The 26353-nt window shown below is 38.2% G+C and overlaps 1 protein-coding gene across 1 annotated transcript; it reads right to left on the reverse strand.

Annotated features, from left to right (window-relative positions):
- Positions 1-26353, reverse strand: LOC131929022 (histidine ammonia-lyase). The gene is made up of 22 exons (XM_059285213.1): positions 25753-26353; positions 24294-24360; positions 23799-23835; positions 22810-22884; positions 20536-20608; positions 19272-19338; positions 17957-17994; positions 16883-17008; positions 15951-16090; positions 15490-15537; positions 14063-14114; positions 13777-13872; positions 12222-12317; positions 11498-11556; positions 6346-6426; positions 5818-5883; positions 4895-4973; positions 3774-3860; positions 2671-2805; positions 1669-1777; positions 729-798; positions 1-247 (listed from the first exon to the last, which is right to left on the reverse strand). Exons 1-22 carry the CDS (start codon positions 25982-25984, stop codon positions 83-85), a joined length of 1998 nt encoding a protein of 665 aa, XP_059141196.1. The 5' UTR covers positions 25985-26353; the 3' UTR covers positions 1-82.

Raw genomic sequence — 26353 nt, forward strand, 5'->3', positions numbered from 1 at the left:
GTAAGCTCCCAGGCTCCGCGAAGGGCCGCAGCTAAACCTCTGGTGTCCCATATCTGTACCATCTGGCGCACCTTGTTGTTTTCTACTTTAAACTGGAACCCGAGGTTGTTCGTCCCATTCGGCGTCGTTTGGGCGGCGGAAGCCCATTGGTCGGTTCACGCATCGTGGAAGTAGGCGAAAACACCCGAGTCTCGATTGATTGATGCGAGTAATAATGGTCTATCATTGGCTTGACTTTATACCAAATCTGTCGGGAAAATAAATGTATGTAATGGTCTATCATTGGCTTGACTTTGTACCATATCTATGGGGAATATAAATGTATGTAATGGTCTATCATTGGCTTGACTTTGTACCATATCTATGGGGAATATAAATGTATGTAATGGTCTATCATTGGCTTGACTTTGTACCATATCTATGGGGTATATAAATGCATGTAATGGTCTATCATTGGCTTGACTTTGTACCATATCTATGGGGTATATAAATGTATGTAATGGTCTATCATTGGCTTGACTTTGTACTATATCTATGGGGTATATAAATGTATGTAAGGGTCTATCATTGGCTTGACTTTGTACCATATCTATGGAGAATATAAATGTATGTAATGGTCTAACATTATTAGGTATTGTGTAGGTTACTGTAAAGTTAAAACAATTACATTAATTACATCTTACTGTCTATCAGCAGACAACTCTCATCACTAATTGCTAATTAATTACCTTCTCCTCTTGAAGCAGCTTAGTCACAGCATCAATGTCAGGGGCCATAAATCTATCTTTCACCCACGGTCTGAAAATGTAATTTATTTAATTGAGATGGTTAAAATCTTAAGTACATTTGTCAAGAATTGTAAATAGAACTTCTCTGTGAATGAAATGTTTAAATAAATAACAGCGATTATAAAGACAATTTATCATTTCGCTTCATCGAAGATAAAAACAAAAATAAACCTTAATGCCTCCCCCACTCCTTATCATCTTTTAAAAATATTTTTTTCACCTTAATAATTTTAGTATAATCATAACACATTTTGCTGTATACTACAAAGGATCGAACAACTGTGTAACTACAAATACCAAGCTACTGTGAGAAGACGGCTGATATTGGAATTTTTTTTTTTGGAAGCTGTATCGGCGACATAACCTTTTTCAATGATACAGGTACTTAACTATTTCTAGACTGATATTTTAAAGCGTGCGTTTCTGTGACACTTGTCGCGCATATCCCTAGCATTAGCCATTGTGTTCCTAGGAGGCCGCCCCTACCCGTTGAGGTGCTACTCTCTAGGCTGCCACCCAGTGTTTATTTTCTTTCAGACTTTTTTCTCCGAGGGGCACTTGATATTTTCGGGGGCGGGGGGGGACAGCATTATTCGGGGAGGGGGCGGACAGCATTATTTGGGGGGGGGGGGGGGGACAACACTGGTAAAAGTATATGTTTTCTATATAAATTCCATTTCGTTAGGGGGGAGGTGCGGTAGACTTTCTTCTGAGAAATGCCTGGAGATGCCGAAGAGAAGCCTGCAGGAAACTCTGCTGCCTCCCCCCCCCCGTCCAACTGGTGAGGTGCGCCTACATCTAGTGCCGCCCCTGCCCGTTTGGACCCAGCTGCTGTAAACTATGATGTCCTCAAATAGAGTGACCTCTGTGGTCAACGTACCTGGCCACCTCCCTGACCAGCTTGTAGACCTCCTCCAATGGTGCCGTCGTCTTCAGAGGTCTCAGGAACTCCATGGCTTGACAGGCGGCCAGTAGCTCAATGCCTAGAACTGGGGAGGGGGGAGAAGGGGTGAGGGGTGGTTAATACAGTAGCTCAATGCCTAGATCTGGAGGGGGGGGAGAAGGGGTGAGGGGTGGTTAATACAGTAGCTCAATGCCTAGAACTGGAGGGGGGTGGGGAGAGGGGTGAGGGGTGGTTAATACAGTAGTGTGAGGGGGAGAGGGGTGAGGGGTGGTTAATACAGTAGTGTGGGGGGGGGGGGTGAGGGGTGGTTAATAAAGTAGTGTGGGGGAGAGGGGTGGTTAATACAGTAGTGTATGGGAGGTGGGGGAAGAGGTGAGGGGGGTATACAGTAGTGTGGGGGTGGGTGAGAGGGGTGAGGGGTGGTTAATACAGTAGTGTGTGGGAGATGGGGGAGAGGGGTGAGGGGGGGGGGTTAATACAGTAGTGTGGGGGAGAATCGAGAGAGTGTGGCTATTTAGTGAATGTATGTGTGTGTGTTTTGTGTGTGTAGTATTGGGAGTAGACATTAGTGAGTGTTTATTTTGTTTGTATGTATTTATGTATCAGTATACGTATATTTCGTATGTGTATATGTGCCTGTGTATGTGTGGTTTGTATATGTATTATAGGGATGAACATAAGGGAGTGATTATTTCTTATGTATGTGTATGTATATAATATGTACATGTACATTTCTTATGTGTGTATGTTCCTGTGTATGTGTGATTTGTGTATATAATATCGAGAAATGGTATCAGCAAGTTGTTCCAGTCTTGTATGTTTATGTATGTAAAATTAATCATAGTCATTAGCTAAATTTTAAGTAAATGGTAAAGAACCAATGGATTGATTTTATACACATTAATGTAACTACTAAAGTAATATAACAAGGAAGGAAAAGGTTAAAATATTGAAACCGGAAACAGAATTATCTCTGACCTTGTTCCACGTGCTCCACAACTCTCAAGGCCTTTCTGGCAGCGAACCCTCCCATAGACACGTGATCCTCCGTGCCAGCACTGGTGGTCAGAGAGTCCACGGAGGCTGGGTGGCACAGGACCTTGTTCTCTGAGACTGTGAAAGAAGAGATGGGGTTCAATGATTGCATTGAGTAGCGGGATATTGGGAAGGGGGGATACTTGTGCGGCGTTTGTTGTGTTGATAATAAGGGCGTTGTGTAGGTTGTTATGGGCTGTGGGTTAGGTTGTCATGATGTTTTGGTAGGTGGTCATGTAATTTTCATAGGTGGGCATGGGATTTGGGAGCTAGGGGTGAAATGTTGGATTGGAGCTTTTTAGATGAAGATTTAACAATTGATGTTGAAAATATTTTTTGTTTAAATTACAGTTTCTGTAGTGCTAAACTATTGTGTCATAGCTTGTGTTGTATTATGTTTGCTCTTACAGAGATTTCATGTAGGAATCTTTTAAATAAACCAAGTGATCAGTCCTGTGAAGATTTGCTAAGTCAAAAAGTTTTATATTGTATGGACACGTAAAATGGGACAAAACTAGTACGAAAGAAATCCAGCAAGGCTTAGTGTGGAGGTAATAAGACAAAGGGGACATGGGAGAAGGCCGGATGACATCAGGGACTGGACAGCATTGTCCGGGGGAGTCTCAAGTGGACTGGACATCTGGCATGGCATTGTGGCATACACAACTTTTCTACAGATAGATCTGTTTGATTCAAATCTGTGCATGACCATTAATGTGCTAGCATATCCTTACCTAAAGCAGCAGTTGTGCTATGTGCTATCATATCCTTACCTAAAGCAGCAGCTATGTGCTATGTAATGTGCAGCTATGTGCTATGTGCTATGTCCTATGTCCTATGTCCTATGTCCTATGTGCTATCATATCCTTACCTAAAGCAGCAGCTATGTGCTATGTGCTATGTGCTATCATATCCTTACCTAAAGCAGCAACTGTGCAATGTGCTATGTGCTATGTGCTATGTGCAATGTGCTATCATATCCTTACCTAAAGCAGCAACTGTGCAATGTGCTATGTGCTATGTGCTATGTGCTATCATATCCTTACCTAAAGCAGCAGCTGTACAATGTGCTATCATGAACCCAGAGTTGAGCCCACCATCATTCGTCAGAAAGGCCGGTAACTCGCTCAGCGCTGAATTAAAGGACAGATAATTAATACAATTTTAATTTATACATTGAAGAGGATGCTGATTACCTTTACAGTTTTACTGTTCACAAACAATTCATATTAAGACGAATAACGTTTATGCTTGAAACTTTTTTTGTTTAAAAAATCGTAATATGACAGTGGCTTTATTAAAGTTCATTTGTGTTATATATAGTTTGTTTTGCAATTTTGTAGCGAAGGGCTAGTCTAGTCATTAGCCGGCTGTTCCAATCATCAAAAATCTTGATTAGAATGCTAATGGTGGTTTGAGAAAGCCTTTAGGCTAGAACGTCCAGTAGAATCGCTAACTTGGTTGGACACAGATTTCAAAACGTGACTAGTTCACGTTAGCGTGATTGGTTCACGTTAGCGTGATTGGTTCACGTTAGCGTGATTGGGACATGTGACATCACATAGAGGGATTTAGGTACAGAGGTATGGGGGAGGGGGAGGGTTGAATCTTTCAACACACACCACACACGCACGTACGACACGCACACAAACACATACGCACACTCACACACACACACATACACACACATACACACACACATTATATATATATATATATATATATATATATATATATATATATATATATATATATATATACACGATAGCGGTATTAAGAACGTGACATGTCAGTTTTATACCATTAGCCATGTCATAACTGTAAGCCTTGAAAGTGACACGATCCCGCCGTACATGAGCGGGTGTCGTTGGGAGGGGGTTCTAGCCCACCCTGACATTCCCCACCCACGCCTCCTGTGGGGTGGATGTGATTATGTCACCCTGGTTGACTACAATGTTGAGTTGGGTTGTGTGGCAACCTGGGTTGACAATGGCAACCTTAACTGGGTTGGCATTGACAACCTTACCTCTGCTGACTACGACAGGCTTACCTGGGTTGACAATAACAAACTTACTTAGGTTGACAATGACAACCCTATTGTGGGTACAATGACAACCTTACCACGACAACCTGACTTACCTGGGTTGACCATGACAACCTGACTTACCTGGGTTGACGAGTCGTTCAATTCGCCTCTCACTCATGCTAGCCAACTCGTGAACTCCAATAGCCAGATAATCCAACGCCTGTGGAGGCCATTACAATATGGTTTCAAACAAAAAAACCAAATGAGAAATATTTTGTCCTCGTTGCAAGAATACAAGAATACAAAGAGAAAAAGGAAAATACTGTAACTATTTTAAAAAATTAATAAAGTAATTTAAAGTATAAAAAAAAATTTATTTCAAAATAAATGGTTTGGCGTGTGTATCATATTTTAAACACTACGGGTATCTTCGTGGTCTGCGAGAATCAAGGGACATAATTTCAGGGGAGATAATAAGAACACAGGGGGTTGAACTCTGAGTAAGAGTATGTAACAAGATTATATTATTTCAGAATATCCAGACGGAAGTTTTTCTGTTTCCCAATATGAAAACGAAACATATCTGTCCGTCCGCACATTGACTTTAAAATATTGTTGCTATTGGGGGGGGGGGGGGGGCGGGGGGAGGGGGGTATTAAAAGCAAGCAACCAAGGAATAGTTCAATCTTTTTTTACCATACTAAAATTATAAAAGAAAAAGTGTTAGACATAAAAGGGAAAATGCAACATTAAATTCGTACAAATGTCAACATCACAAATGTCCACGTGACAAATGTCCACATGACAAATGTCCACATGACTAATGTCCACATTTTAAAGAGTGAGCACATGATGTGATGCAAAAAGGGAGATAATGTTTAAGTGCTACTCGGTGACACTTCTTGACACCTCCCATTGTTAAATAGGGGGAGGGGTCTAATTGTAAGAAAAAAATAGAGTGCTGTTATAATACCCCTACTGAACTAGCTCACCAAACTTGTGTAAACATTAAACAACTACTCACCAGTCCGAACAAATAAGCGCACGTGTAAAGTTGTACTCACCTTTGCCGGGTACTCGCCATGGAAGTTTCCAGCTGACACGATCTCACCTAATTCCGCAAACACCATCTTTATAGGGTTAAGGAATTTTTTGTTTCATTTCTAAAACCTCAAGACATTTTTTGTTTCCTTGCTAAAACCTCAAGACATTTTCGTTTCATTGCTAAAACCTCAACCATCAAAACACAGACTTCCATATCCAACCCTTACAACCAATCAGCATTCAAACATCTACCCTTTCAACCAATCAACACTCAGACATCTACCTTTTTAACCAATCAGCACTCAGACTTCTACCCTTTCAACCAATCAACATTCAGCTTTCTTCCCTTTCAACCAATCAACATTCAGCTTTCTTCCCTTTCAACCAATCAGCACCCAGACATCTACCCTTTCAACCAATCAACATCCAGACATCTACCCTTTCAACCAATCAACATTCAAACTTCTACTCTTTCAACCAATCAACACCCAGACATCTACCCTTTCAACCAATCAACACTCAGACTTCCATTCACTTTCAAAAGATACAGGGTTGTCCGTGGCACTATTGACCTCTGTGGACAGCACACTCCGGACAAACTGTAACGTGTCGTTAACAATCCCGTGCACCTGAAAACAGTTTTTATTACAAACTTACGCACAATTTCCTAAAAAAACAGGACGTTTATTCATCGTCACAATATAATGTTATTAATAGCTATCAAATAACCAGTTTGAATTACTTTACACTTTAAGATAAGTCGCGATTAAAATGCGGTTCTACGCTAAACTAGAACGCATGGATTGATGGGCGTTAGATACTGGATTAGGATTAAAATTAGGATTAAGACTGGACTGATGCCTGAACTACGTCCCATAACCTGCGTGAGTCATTTCGTCGTCTGCTGTGGAGCAGGGAGTAATCAAGTATGTGTATTGCACTATATTAATTAATTCATTAAAACTAAAAATAGCAACACTTAATGAAGAAAACTTTCTTATGTACTTTAAGAATTTTTTTTCCATACATATTTTAAAAGAGTTTTATTTCATTTATTTATAGTCTAATATGTACTTTTAAAGGAAAGAACATAATAATATGATAACCAGTCTTCCTGGAAAACCTATGTTATTCTGTTATACAGTCATCTCTAAATTTTAATCTTTCCATTTGTCCTTTATCACGCCATAGTTGGACGGGGAGAGAATTCAGACAGTCGGGAAAATGGGAAGCTGTCAAGTAACTCACGCTAAGTTACGGTACTTTGGGCACCTTGGATATAAATAAATTACGGGAAATCCCTTTGATTCCAAGGGGATTTTCAAAAAACGTTTTTTTTACCACTAAACACCACCCTCGTTTAGTGTGAGTGTATATACATTATACATATATAAATATATATATATATATATATATATATATATATATATATATATATATATATATATATATATATATATATATATGTGTGTGAGCGTGAGTGTGAGTGTGTGTGAGCGTGTGTGTGTAAGTGTGTGTGTGAGCTTGTGTGTGTGTGTGAGTGTGTGTGTGTGTGAGCGTGTTTGTGTGTGTGTGTGTGTGTGTGTTTTTTTTTTACAATTTTCTGTTTCGGTTTCGCTACAGTCTCCACATACCATCCTATCCCCTTTCATTAAGTGATTACGTCACAAGTATGAAATACATTTTGGACCTGGGAGGTGCGGATTAGTGTTAAAGGTAGCGCTGGGGTGGGGTGGGGGAGGGGGGTGAAAAAATCTTACACATTATATCGTGTATAGAAATGTGTAATTTTAACAAAAATGGTTATACAATCAATACTGGAATCGACCTAAAACGGTTATACAATTAATACTGAAATCGATGTCTAAAAAAGCTATACAATCGGTACTAGAATCAACTGCTTAAAAAAGCAAGCGAATGCATTATATATATTCAAGTTTTTATCCATAGCCATGAAATAACATCACACAGCAAATGTTTAAATATAATTTTGTCACTTTTTATGTGAGAGAAAACAACCAAAAAGTGTTCTGTTCTCTTTACAAACAAATTATGTGATCTGGATTATGTGCTTTAAAAAGTAGTCCTTGTCTTAAAAAAATTGTTGAGGAACCTATGTTACATATTGCAGCATACAACAAAATTTAATTTAAATAGAAAACATATACTTTTACCAGTGTCCGCCCCCTCCCCCCGGAAAATGTTGTCCGCCCCCCCCCCCCCCCCCGAAAATATCAAGTGCCTCCCCCGGTGAAAAATGTCTGGAAGAAACACTGCGTCCAACACTACAAATAAGGTCGAAGAAGAAGAAGGTGTCTGTTTCAATGTATCGCAGTTAGCATTCTCACAGTGATAAAAACACCTTGGTTGTTCCAACATTTTTTTAGTGGGTTAAAACATGTTACATTATCAAAATTGCATTGCTTTACATTGATGTTTAAAAATGTATGTTAGTTATTTCCCTTGTTAAAATTAAGAGCTACTAAGGGGAAAAAACTTACAATTATGTTTTAAAAAATGTATATTTCCAAGTAATTTAGTAGTAATAAAATTAAAATAACAATCAATTTTATTTTTCAATAGCCAGAAAAAACTTTAATGAGTTGCTATTATTGCTTCCCATTTGTAAAACATTTTATATTTTAAAATTATTGATTTGTTCTATTTTAAACAGAAAACCATTAGCTAAAATAATAGATGGTAAATTAGAGAAATTCTGATTTGCATTAAATTACATGTCGCTATTTCTGCTTCAATAATTTTCTCAGTTTCCAATTCTGAGGCAAAAAAAAAACAAATTCTTGTGCGGGTTAAAGCTAAAAGTACAAGATTTGTATCCTTTATTTTTAATTGACTTTTGGGTGGCTGGGTTTTCTAGGGGTCATCTGGATAAAATCCCTAATTCCTCCTGACCCCCCCCCCCCCCGCCCCCCCCCCCCCACCAAAAATCGGCGCCCAGGTTAAAACTTGATGACATCGTTTCTAAAGTTGGTCTTGTCGGAATGTTGAGCATTATCAGGGAGAAGCCTAGTCTGCCAAAGTTGCGGGTCGACTCAACACGGGACCAATCATTGTAAAGCAACCAACAGAGACACACTACAACGAGACGAAACAGTAACAGCTGCGATGGGTGATGTAGCCACGCCGACAATCAACAACAACATCGAAACGGACAATAAAACAGACAGAGAAACAGACAGAAAAACAGACAGCAAAACAGACAGCAAAACAGACAGCAAAACAGACAGCAAAACAGACAGCAAAACAGACAGCAAAACAGACAGCAAAACAGACAGCAAAACAGACAGCAAAACAGACAGCAAAACAGACAGCAAAACAGACAGCGAGACTACGAATACAGCAAACACCACAATCCCACTACAAAAAAAAAAAGTTGCCAGGAAAACCACGCCCCAACCAACCGTAACAAACAAGACCCAGCAATAGACACTGACTCAAACGAAACAACGAGAGAAAAAAAGACGATAGCCCATCAACAACCGAAAGAGCCACAAACTCAGCAAAAATTGACAACACAAAAAAAAACCGGATAACTCCCAGAAAAAACAAGACAGCAACTAAGATAACTCAAATTCATCACAAGCAAGCGACAACAATGTAATCACAGACCCCCCAAGTGAAGACGGGCAACAACCGGATTTAACCCTCCCCCCCCCCCCCCCCCATCTAAGAAAACAACACATCAGGAACAACACAATCCGAGACAGAAGAGGACAAAAACCTACTACAACCTCAACACGATGCGGGTATTAAGGCAAACTTCTGCAGATATTTCGCAGAAAGCACGTCTTTATTATTGGAGCAAATCAAGCATGAAGACAACACACACACAACTTTCCCACACTGCTAAATATGCAGGAAAAAATAAACCGGGAGTTATCTCCCCTAAACTTTCTCGATTATTCTTATATAACTTGGAATATAGGCATGCTTTTTAATTACTTAAACTTTTAAAAATACAATAGAATCTCATAGAAAAAAAGAATTATTAGTACTTTATAAATTTACATGCGTTTTTTGAGAAATCGGAAATAGCGTAAATTAGTACTTCCGGTCAACGGAAATTACTCAAAATTTGATAGAAGGTAGAGAATTAGATCTTTTACTTATATGTGAAATTTCATTTATCTATATGAAATAGTACTCAAGTTAAAGGCTTTTGAAAAATTCAGAGTAGAAAAAGTACCACTTCCGATTATTGGAAATCGCTCAAAAGTTGATACGAATCTACGATTTTGATAAAATACTTATATATGAAATTTCATCAACCTAGCTGTAACGGTACTCAAGTTATCGTGTTTACACACACACACACACACACACACACACACACACACACACACACACAGAGACATACGGACAAGATTGCAAAACTATGTTTTCCCGACTCAGGGAGGTGTAAAACGTCGAGATTTGCAAAAAATCTCGATTTTTTTTTTGCACGATTACAAAACTTTCTCTATACTTCGTATATACAAGAAAGTAAAAATCAAACACAAGTTTTGTTGTTCCGATTTAGGTTGTGTCCCTCTACATTGAATAACTCTTAGACGTTTTGTATTAAGCACATAGGAAAATATAAATAAGTAAGAAAATCTTATGTTAATTATGAAATGGATACACAATTAAGCAAAGAAATGTCGTACTAATTTATGAAATGACAATGTGTTATAATGTGTATATTTTCATTGAATGTTTGTTTTTTTAAGTGTTTTATTTAAGTGTACAAATTCGTGTATGGATAAAAATTTAAAGTACAAGTTTCACATACTTTTCTCTATAATCTTTTTTGGAGGGGGTTATATGGACAATATATCCTAATTTTTTTTTCTGGCGCTCTTAAGATTCGGCGCCCAGGGTTGCCGGCGTCCCGCTTCCGTAGTAACTCTTCGCTCACGCCGATGCAGAACATTAGGGAAAAAAAGACTAAACAAAGCAAATCAGCATTAGCTGAGCTACCAGTAACTAAGGGAGATAATTTTTTAAAAATTGCATTTTTTTATTTATCATTTTCCCCTCTGTAAAAAAGTTTCATTTTTCGACTAAATATTCAGATACATATTTTTTTTTAATACTAATAACTTTTGTTATAAAATATATAAAATCTATAATAAATGTTTTTATATAGAACAATTATTTAAAATAATCAATATAAAAACACCTTAAGATAAGTTACACTGTTATAATTATTAAAGAAAGAAGATTACTATTGACCTATTATTACATTTTGCAAGATTTTTCATGTAAATTTAATTTTGGATCCCTATGAATGAAGTGACAATTGAAATTGGAATAAATCAAAAAGTGGTCTAAATAAACCAACACTTCGATTACAGTTATCGGAAAAAATTTGACAACGTTTGCTACTATCACGGTAAAATGCATTTTCTAAATTCTGTAAGTAAACAAACAAATCAGTCTCCACTATGGAACTTAAACACCTTCAATATTCTGTAAGGGGGGCGTTTTAACCCCCCCCCCCCCCCACCCATTACGCCCATTTGCCTTCCTGACAAGTTCACCGTCGCTATGTTAATGGTTGAGGTCAAGACCGAATAATGGCGTGAGTCAAATGTTCAGCAGAAAAAAAATTAGAATAAAATAAAATAAAATAATAACAATTTTGTGGCGGTTAGGCAAAAGAGCGTACGAGAACGGAAGAGAAAAAAAAATCCTGACCTGTGGACAGCAGCGAAGCGTGTAGGCGTCTTGGACACGGTTACAGAATCTGTGGCTCTCTGGTGGGAAAAAAGAATATATATATATATATATATATATATATATATATATATATATATATATATATATATATATATATATATACAGATATATAAGAACAGCAAGTGTAAAGACTAATGAGCTGATTGTAGGTTACATCAAACGTGCATCACACATAAGTCAATACTTTTGATATATTTTTTGATTCAGCTAGAGCAAAAGTTCTAGCCCATGTTCTGAGACCATCATTTACTCTCTGACCATTCTCCTTTTTCTGAGACCAGCCAGGGATCTGAGACCAAATACAGGCTCTGGGACCATCGCTTTGTCAGAGACAATCACTTTTTCTTTGACCTTGTTTAGAACCATGGTTCTGAGATCGAACCCTAGTTCTGAGACTGAATCCTGGCTCAGAGTCCGAACCCTGGTTCTGAGACTGAACCCTGGCTTAGCGAGATAACCCTAGCACTAAAACCGAACCCCGGTTCCGAGGCTGAACCATGGGTTTAAGACCGATCCCTGGTTCTGAGAGTAAGCCTTGGCTCAGAGATTGAACCCTGGCTCTGAGATTGAACCCTAGTTCTGAGATTGAACCCCGGGTCTAAGACTGAACCCTGGGTCTAAGACCGAACCCTGGGTCTAAGACCGATCCCTGGGTCTGAGACCGAACCCCGCCCTCACTGACCTGAGACCTCACTGGGGTACGTCTCCGAGTGAAGCAGCGCCCTCAGTCGATTGGCAACAAGTATCTGGCCTTTATGTGGGCGGACGTCGTGGACCTCTGGAAAACACAGGAGAACAAATCGTGGATAACAGGGCTATAAACGTTAATCTACCTTGGGATCAGAACGAGAGATCTAAATTTGTCGTGGTATTAGAACAAAAAAAAACGTTAATCTGCCTATGGGATTAGAACAAGAAACGTTAATCTGCCGTCGGATTAGAACAAGAAACGTTAATCTGCCGTGGGATTAGAACAAGAAACGTTAATCTGCCGTGGGATTAGAACAAGAAACGTTAATCTGCCGTGGGATTAGAACAAGAAACGTTAATCTGCCGTCGGATTAGAACAAGAAACGTTAATCTGCCGTGGGATTAGAACAAGAAACGTTAATCTGCCGTCGGATTAGAACAAGAAACGTTAATCTGCCGTGGGATTAGAACAAGAAACGTTAATCTCCCGTGGGATTAGAACAAGAAACGTTAATCTGCCGTGGGATTAGAACAAGAATCGTTAATCTACAGTGGGATTAGAACAAGAAACGTCAATCTGACGTGGGATTAGAACAAGAAACGATAATCTGTCGTGGGATTAGAACAAGAAACGTTAATCTGCCGTGGGATTAGAACAAGAAATGTTAATCTACCGTGGGATTCGAAAAATAAACGTTAATCTACCTGAAGTTTTGACTATACTTCAGAAACAACGTCAAAGTTTGTCAATAGCTTCATTAAAATTAAAATTCTGTACTATTGTATGCTTAACATGTCAACTACGTATATTGTGTATCATTTATGTTGACATTATTTTAACAAAGGTCAATGGCTGTGATATACGTCATACAGTGACATCATGATGTGGTCTGGTCACGTGTCAGATCTACCACTGTCACACATCACAGTGTCACTAGTACAGCACGGTGTCACGTAGGTGTCAAGTAATCACATGAAGTGTCACACAGCGTCACATAATGTCACACGATGTCACAGATGATACAATTTGAGACAGATGAGTGCTGTCTAACTGAAAGTGCTTTCATGTATTGTCACAAGGCTTACACTTGTCATATCATGTCACATACTATTGTTTGCTGTCACAAAACGACACAGAGACGTACACGTGTCACATCACATTACAAAATCTCACTTGCTGTTACATAACGTCACACGAATCTACCAATGTTACAAAATGTTACTTGATATAAGATAATGTCACAAAGACCTATAAGTGTCACAAAATGTCACTTAGTGTCACACAATGTCACAAAGACCTACACATGTCTCCAAAGATCACTTGGTGTCAAAGAATGCCACAAATACCTACATATGTCACAAAATGTCACTTAGTGTCATACAATGTCACAAAAACCTACAAATGTCACCAATGGCCACTTGGTGTCACACAATGTCACAAAGACCTACAAATGTCACCAATGGCCACTTGGTGTCACACAATGTCACAAAGACCTACAAGTGTCACAAAATGTCACTTGCTGTCATACAATGTCACAAAGACCTACTGCTATCAAACGCCCGTGTGGTTCCCTTCAACACCTCCAATGTAAAGGCTGCCACAACGTCGGCTTGTCTTGTAATGGCCTCCGCCCTTTCCAGCGCTGTACAAAAAAAAACAACAGAAAATAATTTTTATTCTATTGGATTTTATGTTATGTAACATAAAATTATTATTTAACACAATTATAAACATGTATATTTTTATTGAGTTTGGGTCCAGATTTATAAAATTTATAGCCGTTGCAAAGGAATTCGCCATCAATTTTTAATAAACGATAACTCATGTTTTACCCTCGCATCCAAGGGAAGTGATGAGTTGTGTCCCGTTGATCAGCGCTAGTCCCTGAAAAAAAATTATTTTTGCCAATCAAATCTTGTAGTTCAATATTTAAGTCAAGTCATTACTGAGTCAACAACTGAGATATTGTACTAGGATTTTCTTAAAAGTACACTCAACGCTTTTCATAATAACTTTTGTAAATCAGGTAGAATACATGGAAATAGGTGTCACTACACCTGTCATATTATCTGCCATATCACTTGTCATTTAACAGATTATTTCACTTGTCATATTGCCCGTCATATCAAACATAATCTGATATGTCATCTTACCAGTCAACTCATATGTCATAATATCTATTTTATGTCTTATACTTCCTATTATTTTAATGTTATTATTCCACTTGCAGGTTTTATTGTTAACTATTGTAAACTTAAACAGTCAGGTGAGAAACAGGTGAGAAACAGCCAGGTGAGAAACAGACAGGTGAGAAACAGACAGGTGAGAAACAGACAGGTGAGAAACAGACAGGTGAGAAACAGGTGAGAAACAGCCAGGTGAGAAACAGACAGGTGAGAAACAGCCAGGTGAGAAACAGACAGGTGAGAAACAGCCAGGTGAGAAACAGTCAGTTGAGAAACAGTCAGGTGAGAAACAGGTGAGAAACAGGTGAGAAACAGCCAGGTGAGAAACAGCCAGGTAAGAAACAAACAGGCGAGAAACAGCCAGGTAAGAAACAGACAGGTGAGAAACAGCCAGGTAAGAAACAGACAGGTGAGAAACAGACAGGTGAGAAACAGCCAGGTGAGAAACAGCCAGGTGAGAAACATGTGAGAAACAGACAGGTAAGAAACAGACAGGTGAGAAACAGGTAAGAAACAGACAGGTAAGAAACAGACAGGTGAGAAACAGGTGAGAAACAGCCAGGTGAGAAACAGACAGGTGAGAAACAGACAGGTGAGAAACAGACAGGTGAGAAACAGCCAGGTGAGAAACAGCCATGTGAGAAACAGTAAGGTGATAAACAACAGGTGAGAAACAGTCAGGTGAGAAACAGGTGAGAAACAGACAGGTGAGAAACAAACAGGTGAGAAACAGGCGAGAAACAGACAGGTGAGAAACAGACAGGTGAGAAACAAACAGGAGAGAAACAGACAGGGGAGAAACAGGTGAGAAACAGACAGGTGAGAAACAAACAGGTGAGAAACAGACAGGTGAGAAACAGGCGAGAAACAGACAGGTGAGAAACAGGCGAGAAACAAACAGGTGAGAAACAGTCAGGTGAGAAACAGGTGAGAAACAGTCAGGTGAGAAACAGGTGAGAAACAGACAGGTGAGAAACAGACAGGTGAGAAACAGGTCAGAAACAGACAGGTGAGAAACAGCCAGGTGAGAAACAGTCAGGTGAGAAACAGCCAGGTGAAAAACAGACAGGTACCTCTTTAGGCTTGAGCTTGATTGGTGACAGATTGTGGGACTCCAGCACCTGGTGGGTTGGACCAAGTAAACACAATTCAAAGAGTCGGGTGTGGACTTATACATGTATTTTAATAATAATATTAGAGGTTGTTGTCAGATTTAACCTTCTCTCTCTCTCTCTCTCTCACACACACACACGCACACACACACACGCACACGCACACGCACATACACACACGCACATACACACACGCACACACACACGCACACACACACACACATGCACACACACACACGCGCACACACACACTTGCACACACACACACATGTACACACACACGCACAGACACACACACGCACACACACACACAAAGAGGAAAGTGGAATCTCTCACATAATAACTGACGGTAGCTGTCAGACAAGACAGCAGGCAACTGACGGCAATGGTCAGACAAGAGTCGGCAAATGTAGGCAACTTACAAATTTGGCCTCGGCCCATCCACTTTTAGGGCTCCACATCTTGCCCTCCCCCATCATGCCCAGCGCCATGTGGGCTAGGGGCGCCAGATCACCACTGGCGCCCACCGTTCCTTTCTCTGGGATCCACGGCAGGCAGGAAGCTGACCATCATGACGTCAGAATAACAGATTAACGAACAAATTATATATGTGATTTATTCATAACCTTAATAAAAACACGAAACAGAAGTTTCTATTTAGGGCCTTCTTAATATAAATAACAACACAAAACAGACGTTTCTATTTAAGGCCTTCTTTAAACAAATAACATAAAATAGATGTTTCTATTTAAGGCCTTCTTAAAACAGATAACAACATAAAATAGATGTTTCTATTTAAGGCCTTCTCAAAATATATAACAACAAAAAACAGATGTTTCTATTTAAGGCCTTCTCAAAATATATAACAACAAAAAACAGATGTTTCTATTTAAGGCCTTCTCAAAATAAATAACAACATAAAACATGTTTCTATTTAAAGCCTTCTTAAAATAAATAACATAAAATATATTTTTTTCTATTTAAGGCCTTCTCAAAATAAATAACAGCATAAAACAGATGTTTCTATTTAAGGCCTTCTTAAAATAAATAAAAACACAAAAGAGATGGTTTCATTTAAGGCCTTCTTAAAATAAATAACAACATAAAACAGATGGTTCTACGTGTCATTATTTATAATTAACACCACAAAGATATAAGTGAGCCATCAGTGTGTTTTATAACCAACCCTGTTGATGTGTTATAATATAATTACAATCGGCCCACTGCTTCATTAATTTGTAAAAATGTTACGTTTCTAATTATAGATGGCACTAAATGTATAAATAATAAGACTAGTTTTAGTTGAAAAGAGTTAATGTTAAAAAATGACTGACTACCCGGGTTTCGAACCCACCATTGAATGCAGCGATCAGCTGTTTGAGCGTCTCCAGTGAGATGCCACTGTAGCCTTTTGCCAAGACGTTGATCCTGAGGGCCAGGAGCATCTTGGTCCTCTCCGGGGGTAGGGCTGACCCCACGCCTAGAATAGACACACATGTATTAGACATGGTAGAAATGGCAGGTACTGTGTTTAGAGAGCAAGCCACTGAGTCTGATAGGGATTGATATCAAGTTTTATTTTCCTTGGCAGCAAAGACTGAACTAATGGTGCAAAATATGGCATGCTCGTGCTAGTGTTGGATTGTCGTAACAATATTTTTTTAAAGTAAATTTTAACTATGTTTTAGTCCTTTGGTGTAATTTTGTTTCTTTCTTTCTTTATATATTTGTTTTTTTTTATTTGTTAAGATTGTACACTTGTTTCACCAATATTTGCGTTTTTTTTGGCATTCTTATTAACATCTTTTTCTGGCATGTTTACCCAAGCCACTCTATGAAGTACTTACGAATGTGTTATTCTTTCCTCTTTTTAGCTAAATACTTACACCGTTACATTTGGTAACTCAAGCCAAAACAAGCTTTATAAATATAAATTCACGTGTTTTGAGTAAGCTACTTTTGTTCTCAACACATAATCAGAAGTTTCGACTAACCTTTTTTATCTACTTAGGGGGTCATCAATATATGACGTCGTGTTATTTTTTTTTTGTCTACCCCAACTCTATCGTCGTGTACTGCACCCACTTCTTAAAATACATCTCAAAGTTCCATCCCATTATCTTAACTTAAATAAGTTTTTCATTCATTCCTTTCCGGTACACGTCATCACAAAAAAAAAAAAAAAACAGAACTCCCTTCTCCACACTCAAAGTAAATGATGTCGTTTCTTTTTTTCTTTCCCAAATGCACCCGTCCACAATTTAAAAGAATGCGCATATTCGCCCCAAAGTTCAGACAGTTACAACTTTAAAAAGTTAAACACTCAGATAAGAAAATCTTTTCTAACACTGATCGTATAGATAGTGCTAAAAAACTGCGTGTTAAATAGATCAGATAAAGAAACTTGAGGTAAACAAAACTCAAATACCTGCAGAATGAGATCTAATCAAGTTCTCTTGTAGTTCTCTGAAATTAGAACAATAAAAATATCAAGTTCTTTTATAGTTCTTTGCTGCCGTACCCTAGACTGGCCTAGACTCAAGAAAGCGAAAAACTAGGTTCATGATAAAGTTTTTCTTTTTTAATCGGGCAGATAATGAATACAAGGATGTACAAAACAATTATTGAAAGCTAATTTTAACACGATAAAACCTAGTTATAAACAAAACAAACATGCGCCAATGATAAAAGCCGACAAACACGACAAAACCTATTGCAAACAAAATAAACACATAACCCCTAAAGTATTTACAGTATAAAGTGGGGAAAACTGATACTCCCCTGAAGTTCTCACATTATAAACAAAACAAACAGAGACGCCCCTGAAGTTCTCACATTATAAACAAAACAAACGGAGACGCCCCTGAACTAGTCACATTGTAAACAAAACAAACGGAGACGCCCCTGAAGTTCTCACATTATAAACAAAACAAACGGAGACGCCCCTGAACTAGTCACATTGTAAACAAAACAAACGGAGACGCCCCTGAAGTTCTCACATTATAAACAAAACAAACGGAGACGCCCCTGAAGTTCTCACATTATAAACAAAACAAACGGAGACGCCCCTGAACTGGTCACATTATAAACAAACAAACAGAGACGCCCCTGAAGTTCTCACATTATAAACAAAACAAACGGAGACGCCCCTGAAGTTCTCACATTATAAACAAAACAAACGGAGACGCCCCTGAACTAGTTACATTGTAAACAAAACAAACAGAGACGCCCCTGATGTACTCACATTGTAAACAAAACAAATACAGATACGCCCCTGATGTACTCACATAGTAAACAAATACAGATACGCCCCTGATGTACTCACATAGTAAACAAATACAGATACGCCCCTGTTGTACTCACATAGTAAACAAATACAGATACGCCCCTGATGTACTCACATAGTAAACAAATACAGATACGCCCCTGATGTACTCACATAGTAAACAAATACAGATACGCCCCTGATGTACTCACATAGTAAACAAATACAGATACGCCCCTGATGTACTCACATAGTAAACAAATACAGATACGCCCCTGTTGTACTCACATAGTAAACAAATACAGATACGCCCCTGATGTACTCACATAGTAAACAAATACAGATACGCCCCTGATGTACTCACATAGTAAACAAATACAGATACGCCCCTGATGTACTCACATAGTAAACAAATACAGACACACCCCTGATGTACTTACATAGTAAACAAATACAGACACGCCCCTGATGTACTTACACTAGCTTGTCCTTGTCAATGGTAGTCCTGGCGAACTTGCCGAATCCCGTGGTGATGCCGTACACCACTAAAGGGAAGTAGTTGTTTTTTAGTTAGTTTACATTTAGGGATTACATTGTATCTGTTATAAAATATCACACTAATCCTCACCCCGCATACTCCTACCACCATCCCACACACTCACACACACAGACTTGTGGTTATGGAGGGACGGTGTGGCCTAGTGGTAGAGTGCTAGACTGCTAGACTGCTAACCCGAAAGTCTCGAGTTCGATTCCGGGTTCAAGTACATAAAACGTCTTACTCAGGAAGGGAAAGTATAGTCAGCTTGGCGTAGTTCTGACCTCACTATCCCTTCATATGCCGAGGTCACAAAAACAGGGGAACACTACTTCACATGCCCCATTGACCGTCGGGCGCCGAGCTTAGGGGGCGCCAAAATGGGTTGGAAAAATAAATTGAAAGGTTGAGGGGGGTGCAAATCGAAAAGTTTGTCCCCGGGCGCCGGGAAGGGTCGCTACGCCTCTGGCTTCAATTATCACTTTTATTGTCACGAAATATATCTAAGTTTGATTAAAACTTTTCTATTGGGGCTAACTCGGTAAAAAATTATATTGTCACAAATATAAAACTAATTTCACATAGTGACGTCATAAATCTAAAAGCTGAACTGATAAAGTAAAGCGAATCAACCGAATCCCCCGGAAACGAAACAAATCTTTGTGTCACCTTTGTTACTGTTATCTCCCAAAAAACGAACAAATCTTTGTCTCACCTTTGTTATCTCCCAAAAAACGAACAAATCTTTGTGTCACCTTTGTTACTGTTATCTCCCAAAAAACGAACAAATCTTTGTGTCACCTTTGTTACTGTTATCTCCCAAAAACTAACAAATCTTTGTCTCACCTTTGTTACTGTTATCTCCCAAAAACTAACAAATCTTTGTGTCACCTTTGTTACTGTTATCTCCCAAAAACTAACAAATCTTTGTGTCACCTTTGTTACTGTTATCTCCCAAAAACTAACAAATCTTTGTGTCACCTTTGTTACTGTTATCTCCCAAAAACTAACAAATCTTTGTGTCACCTTTGTTACCGTTACTGCTAAAAACTAACAAATCTTTGTCTCACATTTGTTACTGTTATCTCCCAAAAACTTACAAATCTTTGTGTCACCTTTGTTACCGTTACTGCTAAAAACTAACAAATCTTTGTCTCACATTTGTTACTGTTATCTCCCAAAAACTAACAAATCTTTGTGTCACCTTTGTTGCTGTTGAGGATGTCGTCAACGAGAGCACGTGACTTTAAGACTTTCTGCTCAGCTTCAGCCGTTAGCTAGAAGAAAAACATAAAGCAAAAGATAAATTCAGAAATCAACGAATTCAACGCACATTCGTGAATGTGTTCGCTCGCCTCACAAAATGGGCGTCAACTCTAGTTTCAGGTGTATCGCGCGTTCTCAAGTAAGCTTGAAAAAAATTATTTTAAAAAAAAAAAAAAAGCAGAAATTAACTAATGCAACGCTTTTCCGTGTTCAGTGTTTCTTCCAGACTTTTTTCTCCGGGGGGGCACTTGAAATTTTCGGGGGGGCGGTAGACTTTCTTCGGGGGGGGGGGGGGGCGGACACTGTGAAAAGTCTATATTTTCTATATAAATTATATAAATTTGATTTCGTTCGGGTGGGCGGTAAAAATTTTTCGGGCGGGGGGGGGGGGGGGGGTTGCCCACCCCCGAAGAGATGCCTGTCCGTGTTGCTCATCTCACAACATTACTGCCAACTCCAGCTTCATAAGATTCCGACGTGCCTAAGTAAACATAAGAACAGTTCTGAACTCGGTGAGACGCAAATATCTAAAATGGCATGTATAGTACACAAATATACTGATATTAGTGATTATAATTATAAAATTCAATATTATATAATGAATAACATTATTGTTTAATAGGTTAGGATGTTTAAAATTGCTAGAACTGTTTTACATAACGCATATTAAAGTTTGTTAGTTACTCCCCTTTCAAAAATTCAAAATTTACCAAGGGATACAACCTACAGTTTTGTTCATTAAAGTAGTTGAAATGAAAATACAGATTAAATCAACATTATTTTTTAAATGTAAATAACAGTTTATTGTTTGAACAAAATTATCTAATTACTTTATGTCTAGATTTTAAATAATATCGCTATTCTATTTATCAGTGGTTTAAAAATACTTTGTCGACACTGTTGGCGATATCATTATTAAATTTCTATTTTATTGGACACCTATAATTCAATACGATACAGGCGTCTGGCTAGTTTCATTATTATTTAGTTAGCAAAATATTGTAAAACTATTGAAGGAATGGTGTGGTCAGCACAATGCCCAGCCACCCTTACCTTCCCCTACATGTCATGCGCCAATCAGAGCTGATTGACTCGAAAACGTTCACGTGCTTCATATTCTTATTTTTTTTTATACTTTATGAATGTTTTAAGTCAAAACTACTAAAATATAATGATAAAAATATACGAATACTTGAATTGAAAATTGATTCAAAATGTAATGTATTAATCGACATATTTCCAATCCATGATTTAACTTTTAAATTAAACGTTTTGTATTAAGCAACTATTGTTAAATGAATAAAATATATAAAAAATACAAAAAATAAATATTTAAAAAATATAAAGGATAACTGTCTATAGCTTGAAAAGTGCACAAATAAGCAGCCACTTGCATGTCCGCATCTCATCTGCACAACGCAAATGACAAAGTGTGTTCTTAGCCCTAACAATAGGGCTGGTAAGTAGGTCACCAACCAGTTCTACGGCTCAATAAACCTGCATGAGCCATATAACAGGTTGGTGACCTACTTACCAGTCCTATTTGATTCTTCTTTATCGTTCAATTTTTTTTCATTAGCATATCTTTCAAGTGCTACCAAATTCAGAACTTACATAATAAGACGGTAGTTTGTTATGCAGGCGCCAAGATTATTTTCATAATTTTAAAAGGAGTATGCAGTGAGTAACTGTTTGTAAAACCGCTGATTTATTTGGGACAAATGCCTGCAGTATGCAATGTTCTACTTACTCGTTATGTGCGAATATTTTTGACCGTGAAGTCTAAAGTTAATTAGAGTACAGCGATGGCCCGAGGTATACAGACGCGCAGGCTGGGGTAATTCTTCTTCTTCTTCGTTCTTAATTTTTAGTGTTGGAAGGGATCGAGCCTTATCTGCCAGAGGGTTTGAACTCGAGACGTTTTCGAATTTATCAACCTTGAGCTTTTGCCTACTCGACCACGCCTCCATCACAAATAAGGATACGTGTCAACTGGTTATGCGACATTGAGGCCATTGACTCCGATTTCAGCCTGCTTATCTTTTTTGATTTGCTTCCATAGCCTTTGTACAACCAAGAACAAACTACAAGACAGCAGTTGTTTGATTTTAAAGTTGTCTCTCCTAGAAGAGTGGCTGTCCCCAGCTAACGAGCCTTATCTGCCCGAGAGTTCGAACAATTAATAACTGTGTTAAGCTAAAACTGTACTCACCTTGATGTTGTAGATTCCCTTCCCAAGTCGGATGAGGTCGTCGGTAGAGAGGCTGTCACCGTCCAAGGCGATGTACTGCAATTATGGAGAATGCAAAGTTGTGAGTGATATAGTGGAATTATCTTGAATTCAAATTCGTGAACGATGTAGTGGGATTAACAGGAATTCAAGTTTGTGGATGATATACTAGAATTATCGGGAATTCAAATTTGTGAATGATATACTGGAATTTCGGGTATTTAAATTTGTTAGTGATATACTGGAATTATCGGGAATTCAAATTTGTTAGTGATATACTGGAATTATCGGGAATTCAAAGTTTGGAGATTATAGGAAAGTAAAAAGGCTGTGGGCAGTTGAAGACTGAATAACCACGAATTCAGGCTCAAGATCCATCTAGCCTGAATTCCAAGTTTTAGACAATACATCTTTCTAGATAAGAAAGTCCCGTGGAATTTAAATACGAACGTTAAATTTAGTTTCTCACATGGCTCGTCGAAAGGAGCTCAAAAAGTTCAATACAAAGTTAATTTATCGTCAGTCTCTGGTTTTTTTATTTATCCTATTATAACCACGATCATATTTTTTTAACGTTTACATTTTCTTTTTATAACCTCACCAACCACTACCCAGCCGTATTAACTAATGGGTAAATTGTGGTGTGTGGTTTTATTATATATCGTAATGTAGGCCTACAATGGTTGGTGTAGATCAAAGTAATCAATGCAAATATTGTAGTAGATAATTGTATGTGAACATCAATTTTATCAACACACAAGTTGTAGCAGACGGGATGTATATCAACCTTATCATACTATCAACGTACAATCAGTCGTAGTAAGCAATGGCTGGTATCAACGTAATCAACACACATCGTAATAGACTATAGGAGGTGAAGAGTAATCTTATCAACACACGAGTCATTAGACTAGGTGTAGATCAACCTTATCAACATACAAGTCGAAGTGGACAATGGATTGTCAACTTACCTCCTTCTCGACCCCCCGGTCAACATCTTCGCTGGGTCTATCGTGGTGTCAGGAAAAGATAAGCAGACACGTCGACAATAATATATAATGTGGTCACACGGTGTTCCATAATTTATACAGGTGAATATTATGTAAACAGTGGTAAGACGGCTGTGCATAGTTTAAACGACTATCTTTGATGAACAACCTTTTTAAATATTAACTCAATCTATAAAAAAAAATTGAGATATTAATAGATTATTACGTATTTGATTGATTACAATATTTGTTGCTTGGGAGTTGTGGATAGGGAGCAGGGGGGAAGAGGGAATACAACTAAGATGTAGTTTTGGGTGTATGCTAACTTTTTGTGACGAAGCATGACTATGCATTTAATAGGGTAAGCGATTTTAACAAATGCCGTAAATTAATTACACTGTAGATCTTACAATCCCACAAAACACAATCAGAAGAATGGGATTTTAAATTTCAATCGACTACTTAAGCAAAGGATACACTTTTTCCTCGACGTAGACAATCTCTGCAGGCAAGGACATTGGGCTGGAAATGTCGCTTTCCAGAACTGTGGACACATTTTAATGTTTGGTAATAGTGTATAAAAAACAAAGAGCTGCTTGACAAAAAAAAAAAAACTAGGGTATTACACTAACAGGTGATAAGGCGTATTCTGAATTTGTATCAATAACGTATTTAAATAGCAGTCAAGAAAAATTGTACAACGTTTAATTCAGAGAGAAGACAGAGATGTGTTTAGACATAATAATGCCCTAAGTTATTCTCAAAATGGGGCCCTTTATAAGACAATATATTATATGTAATGGAACGGCGTGGTGGAGCGCTAGGCTGCTGACCCGTAAATCTCGAGTTCGAATCCGGGTCTAAGTCAGTAGAACGTCCCATGGTCCATACAGCTCTGATGGGTACCTAACTCTTGTTAGGGAAAGTAAAGGCGGCTGGGTATAGCGCTGACCACACTAGCCCTTCATATGCCGAGGTCTCGTAACATATGAACTCTACTTCATCTGCCCAATGGATCGCAGGTCTAGAGAGAATATGTTACTTTTTTTATATTATGTCAGTGACCTATATACCAACAAAAAGAGAAATCAGCCTCCACTACCGTTTAAAAAAGAAATAGAAAATTTTAAAAAGAAATTGGGAACAATTAGCCTACGGCAGATTAAAAATGTACTGTTGAGGGTCTCCAAATTAGCGGGATCCCTAAGCTATAGCTTATTTAACTTAAACGTAAATCCGACACCGGTTAAATATGTCTATGCCCACCATAAAATTTCGCAAATCTCTTTGCAACAGAAACCTACTATCCCAGGGGTCGGCAACCTGCGGCTCGCGAGCCGCATGCGGCTCTTTTGATGTCAAGATGCGGCTCTCCATCTCCTTGCACAAATACTACTAATCTTAATAAAAAAAAATATAATACTTGAAAAACAAATTATTGTGGCTCTTTAAAACCAGGGAAATTTTGAAAATTGTAACTTTTGGCTCTTCCGCTTCTATAGGTTGCCGACCCCTGTACTATCCAACTACATAAAAACAACGGAGTCTCTCATTATGTTGTCCAAGATACGATAAATACAGCTATTTGAAATGTTTCGAAATAAATGTTTTGATTAGTTCATGTCACTGTTTACAAAAAAGTCGATATGTAAAATTGTTTGGTACGTATAAAAATTATTTTTAAAATATGGTGTAGGCATATAGATGTGTATCATTTAGTACCTACCATCTATTTTAAAGTATATAAAATTATATATATTTAAATATTGTGCAGTGCTCAACATGTATATTCACTTTGTATGTACAAAATTTTGATACGTATAACGCTGTGCTAAACCATCTGGTATTTCATTCTTTAGATATTTGTATCCAACCTACGCCACGACCAGCAGACATTCAGGTTTGTGTCACGTCAACCTAACAAAGTTTCACTCACCCACAGTGATGAAATCATTATCATCGATGACATCTTTGATCGAATCATCGAAATCCAACAGCGCCCCACCCTTGGCCTTCCTGACCTCGTATACCTTCTCTGCGCTGGGTCCGGGGCTACCCCTCTGCTTGTAGAACCTTCTCAACGTCTCCTCCCCCAGCCACCGGATTGTATCCGTGCCCTTGCAGGGTACGGCAAACCAGTCCCCACGGACTCGGATGCTCAGCTTCATGGTGTAGAGTTCAGCTGGTTTGAATTCGTGCTTGTTTACACTTTTAAAATTAAGTTTATCAACGTGAACTAGTAGTCAATTGTATTTAATAAATCAAAACATGTCAACTCAAATTGACGGGGAACAATTTTTTTTATATTCTTAAAATATAATTAGATTTTTTTTCACCTCTTAAAGCTAGCTTGAATTACTTTTAACTATTTCTAGCTAAAACATATAAAAATGATCCGATATAAATTGAATGAAAACCGTGCATCACAATGGAAATGTACAGAAATGTATGGGAAAAAATCTCAAAGTTCAGTAACGAAGTTTCAATGAACGTTGTATTGAGGTGAAGATTAGGTCTATCAACACCATTTGGTCAGT

Source organism: Physella acuta, unplaced genomic scaffold, assembly GCF_028476545.2.
Source record: "Physella acuta isolate Inbredline_101_S28 unplaced genomic scaffold, ASM2847654v3 ptg001584l, whole genome shotgun sequence".
NCBI classification, from domain to species: domain Eukaryota; kingdom Metazoa; phylum Mollusca; class Gastropoda; family Physidae; genus Physella; species Physella acuta.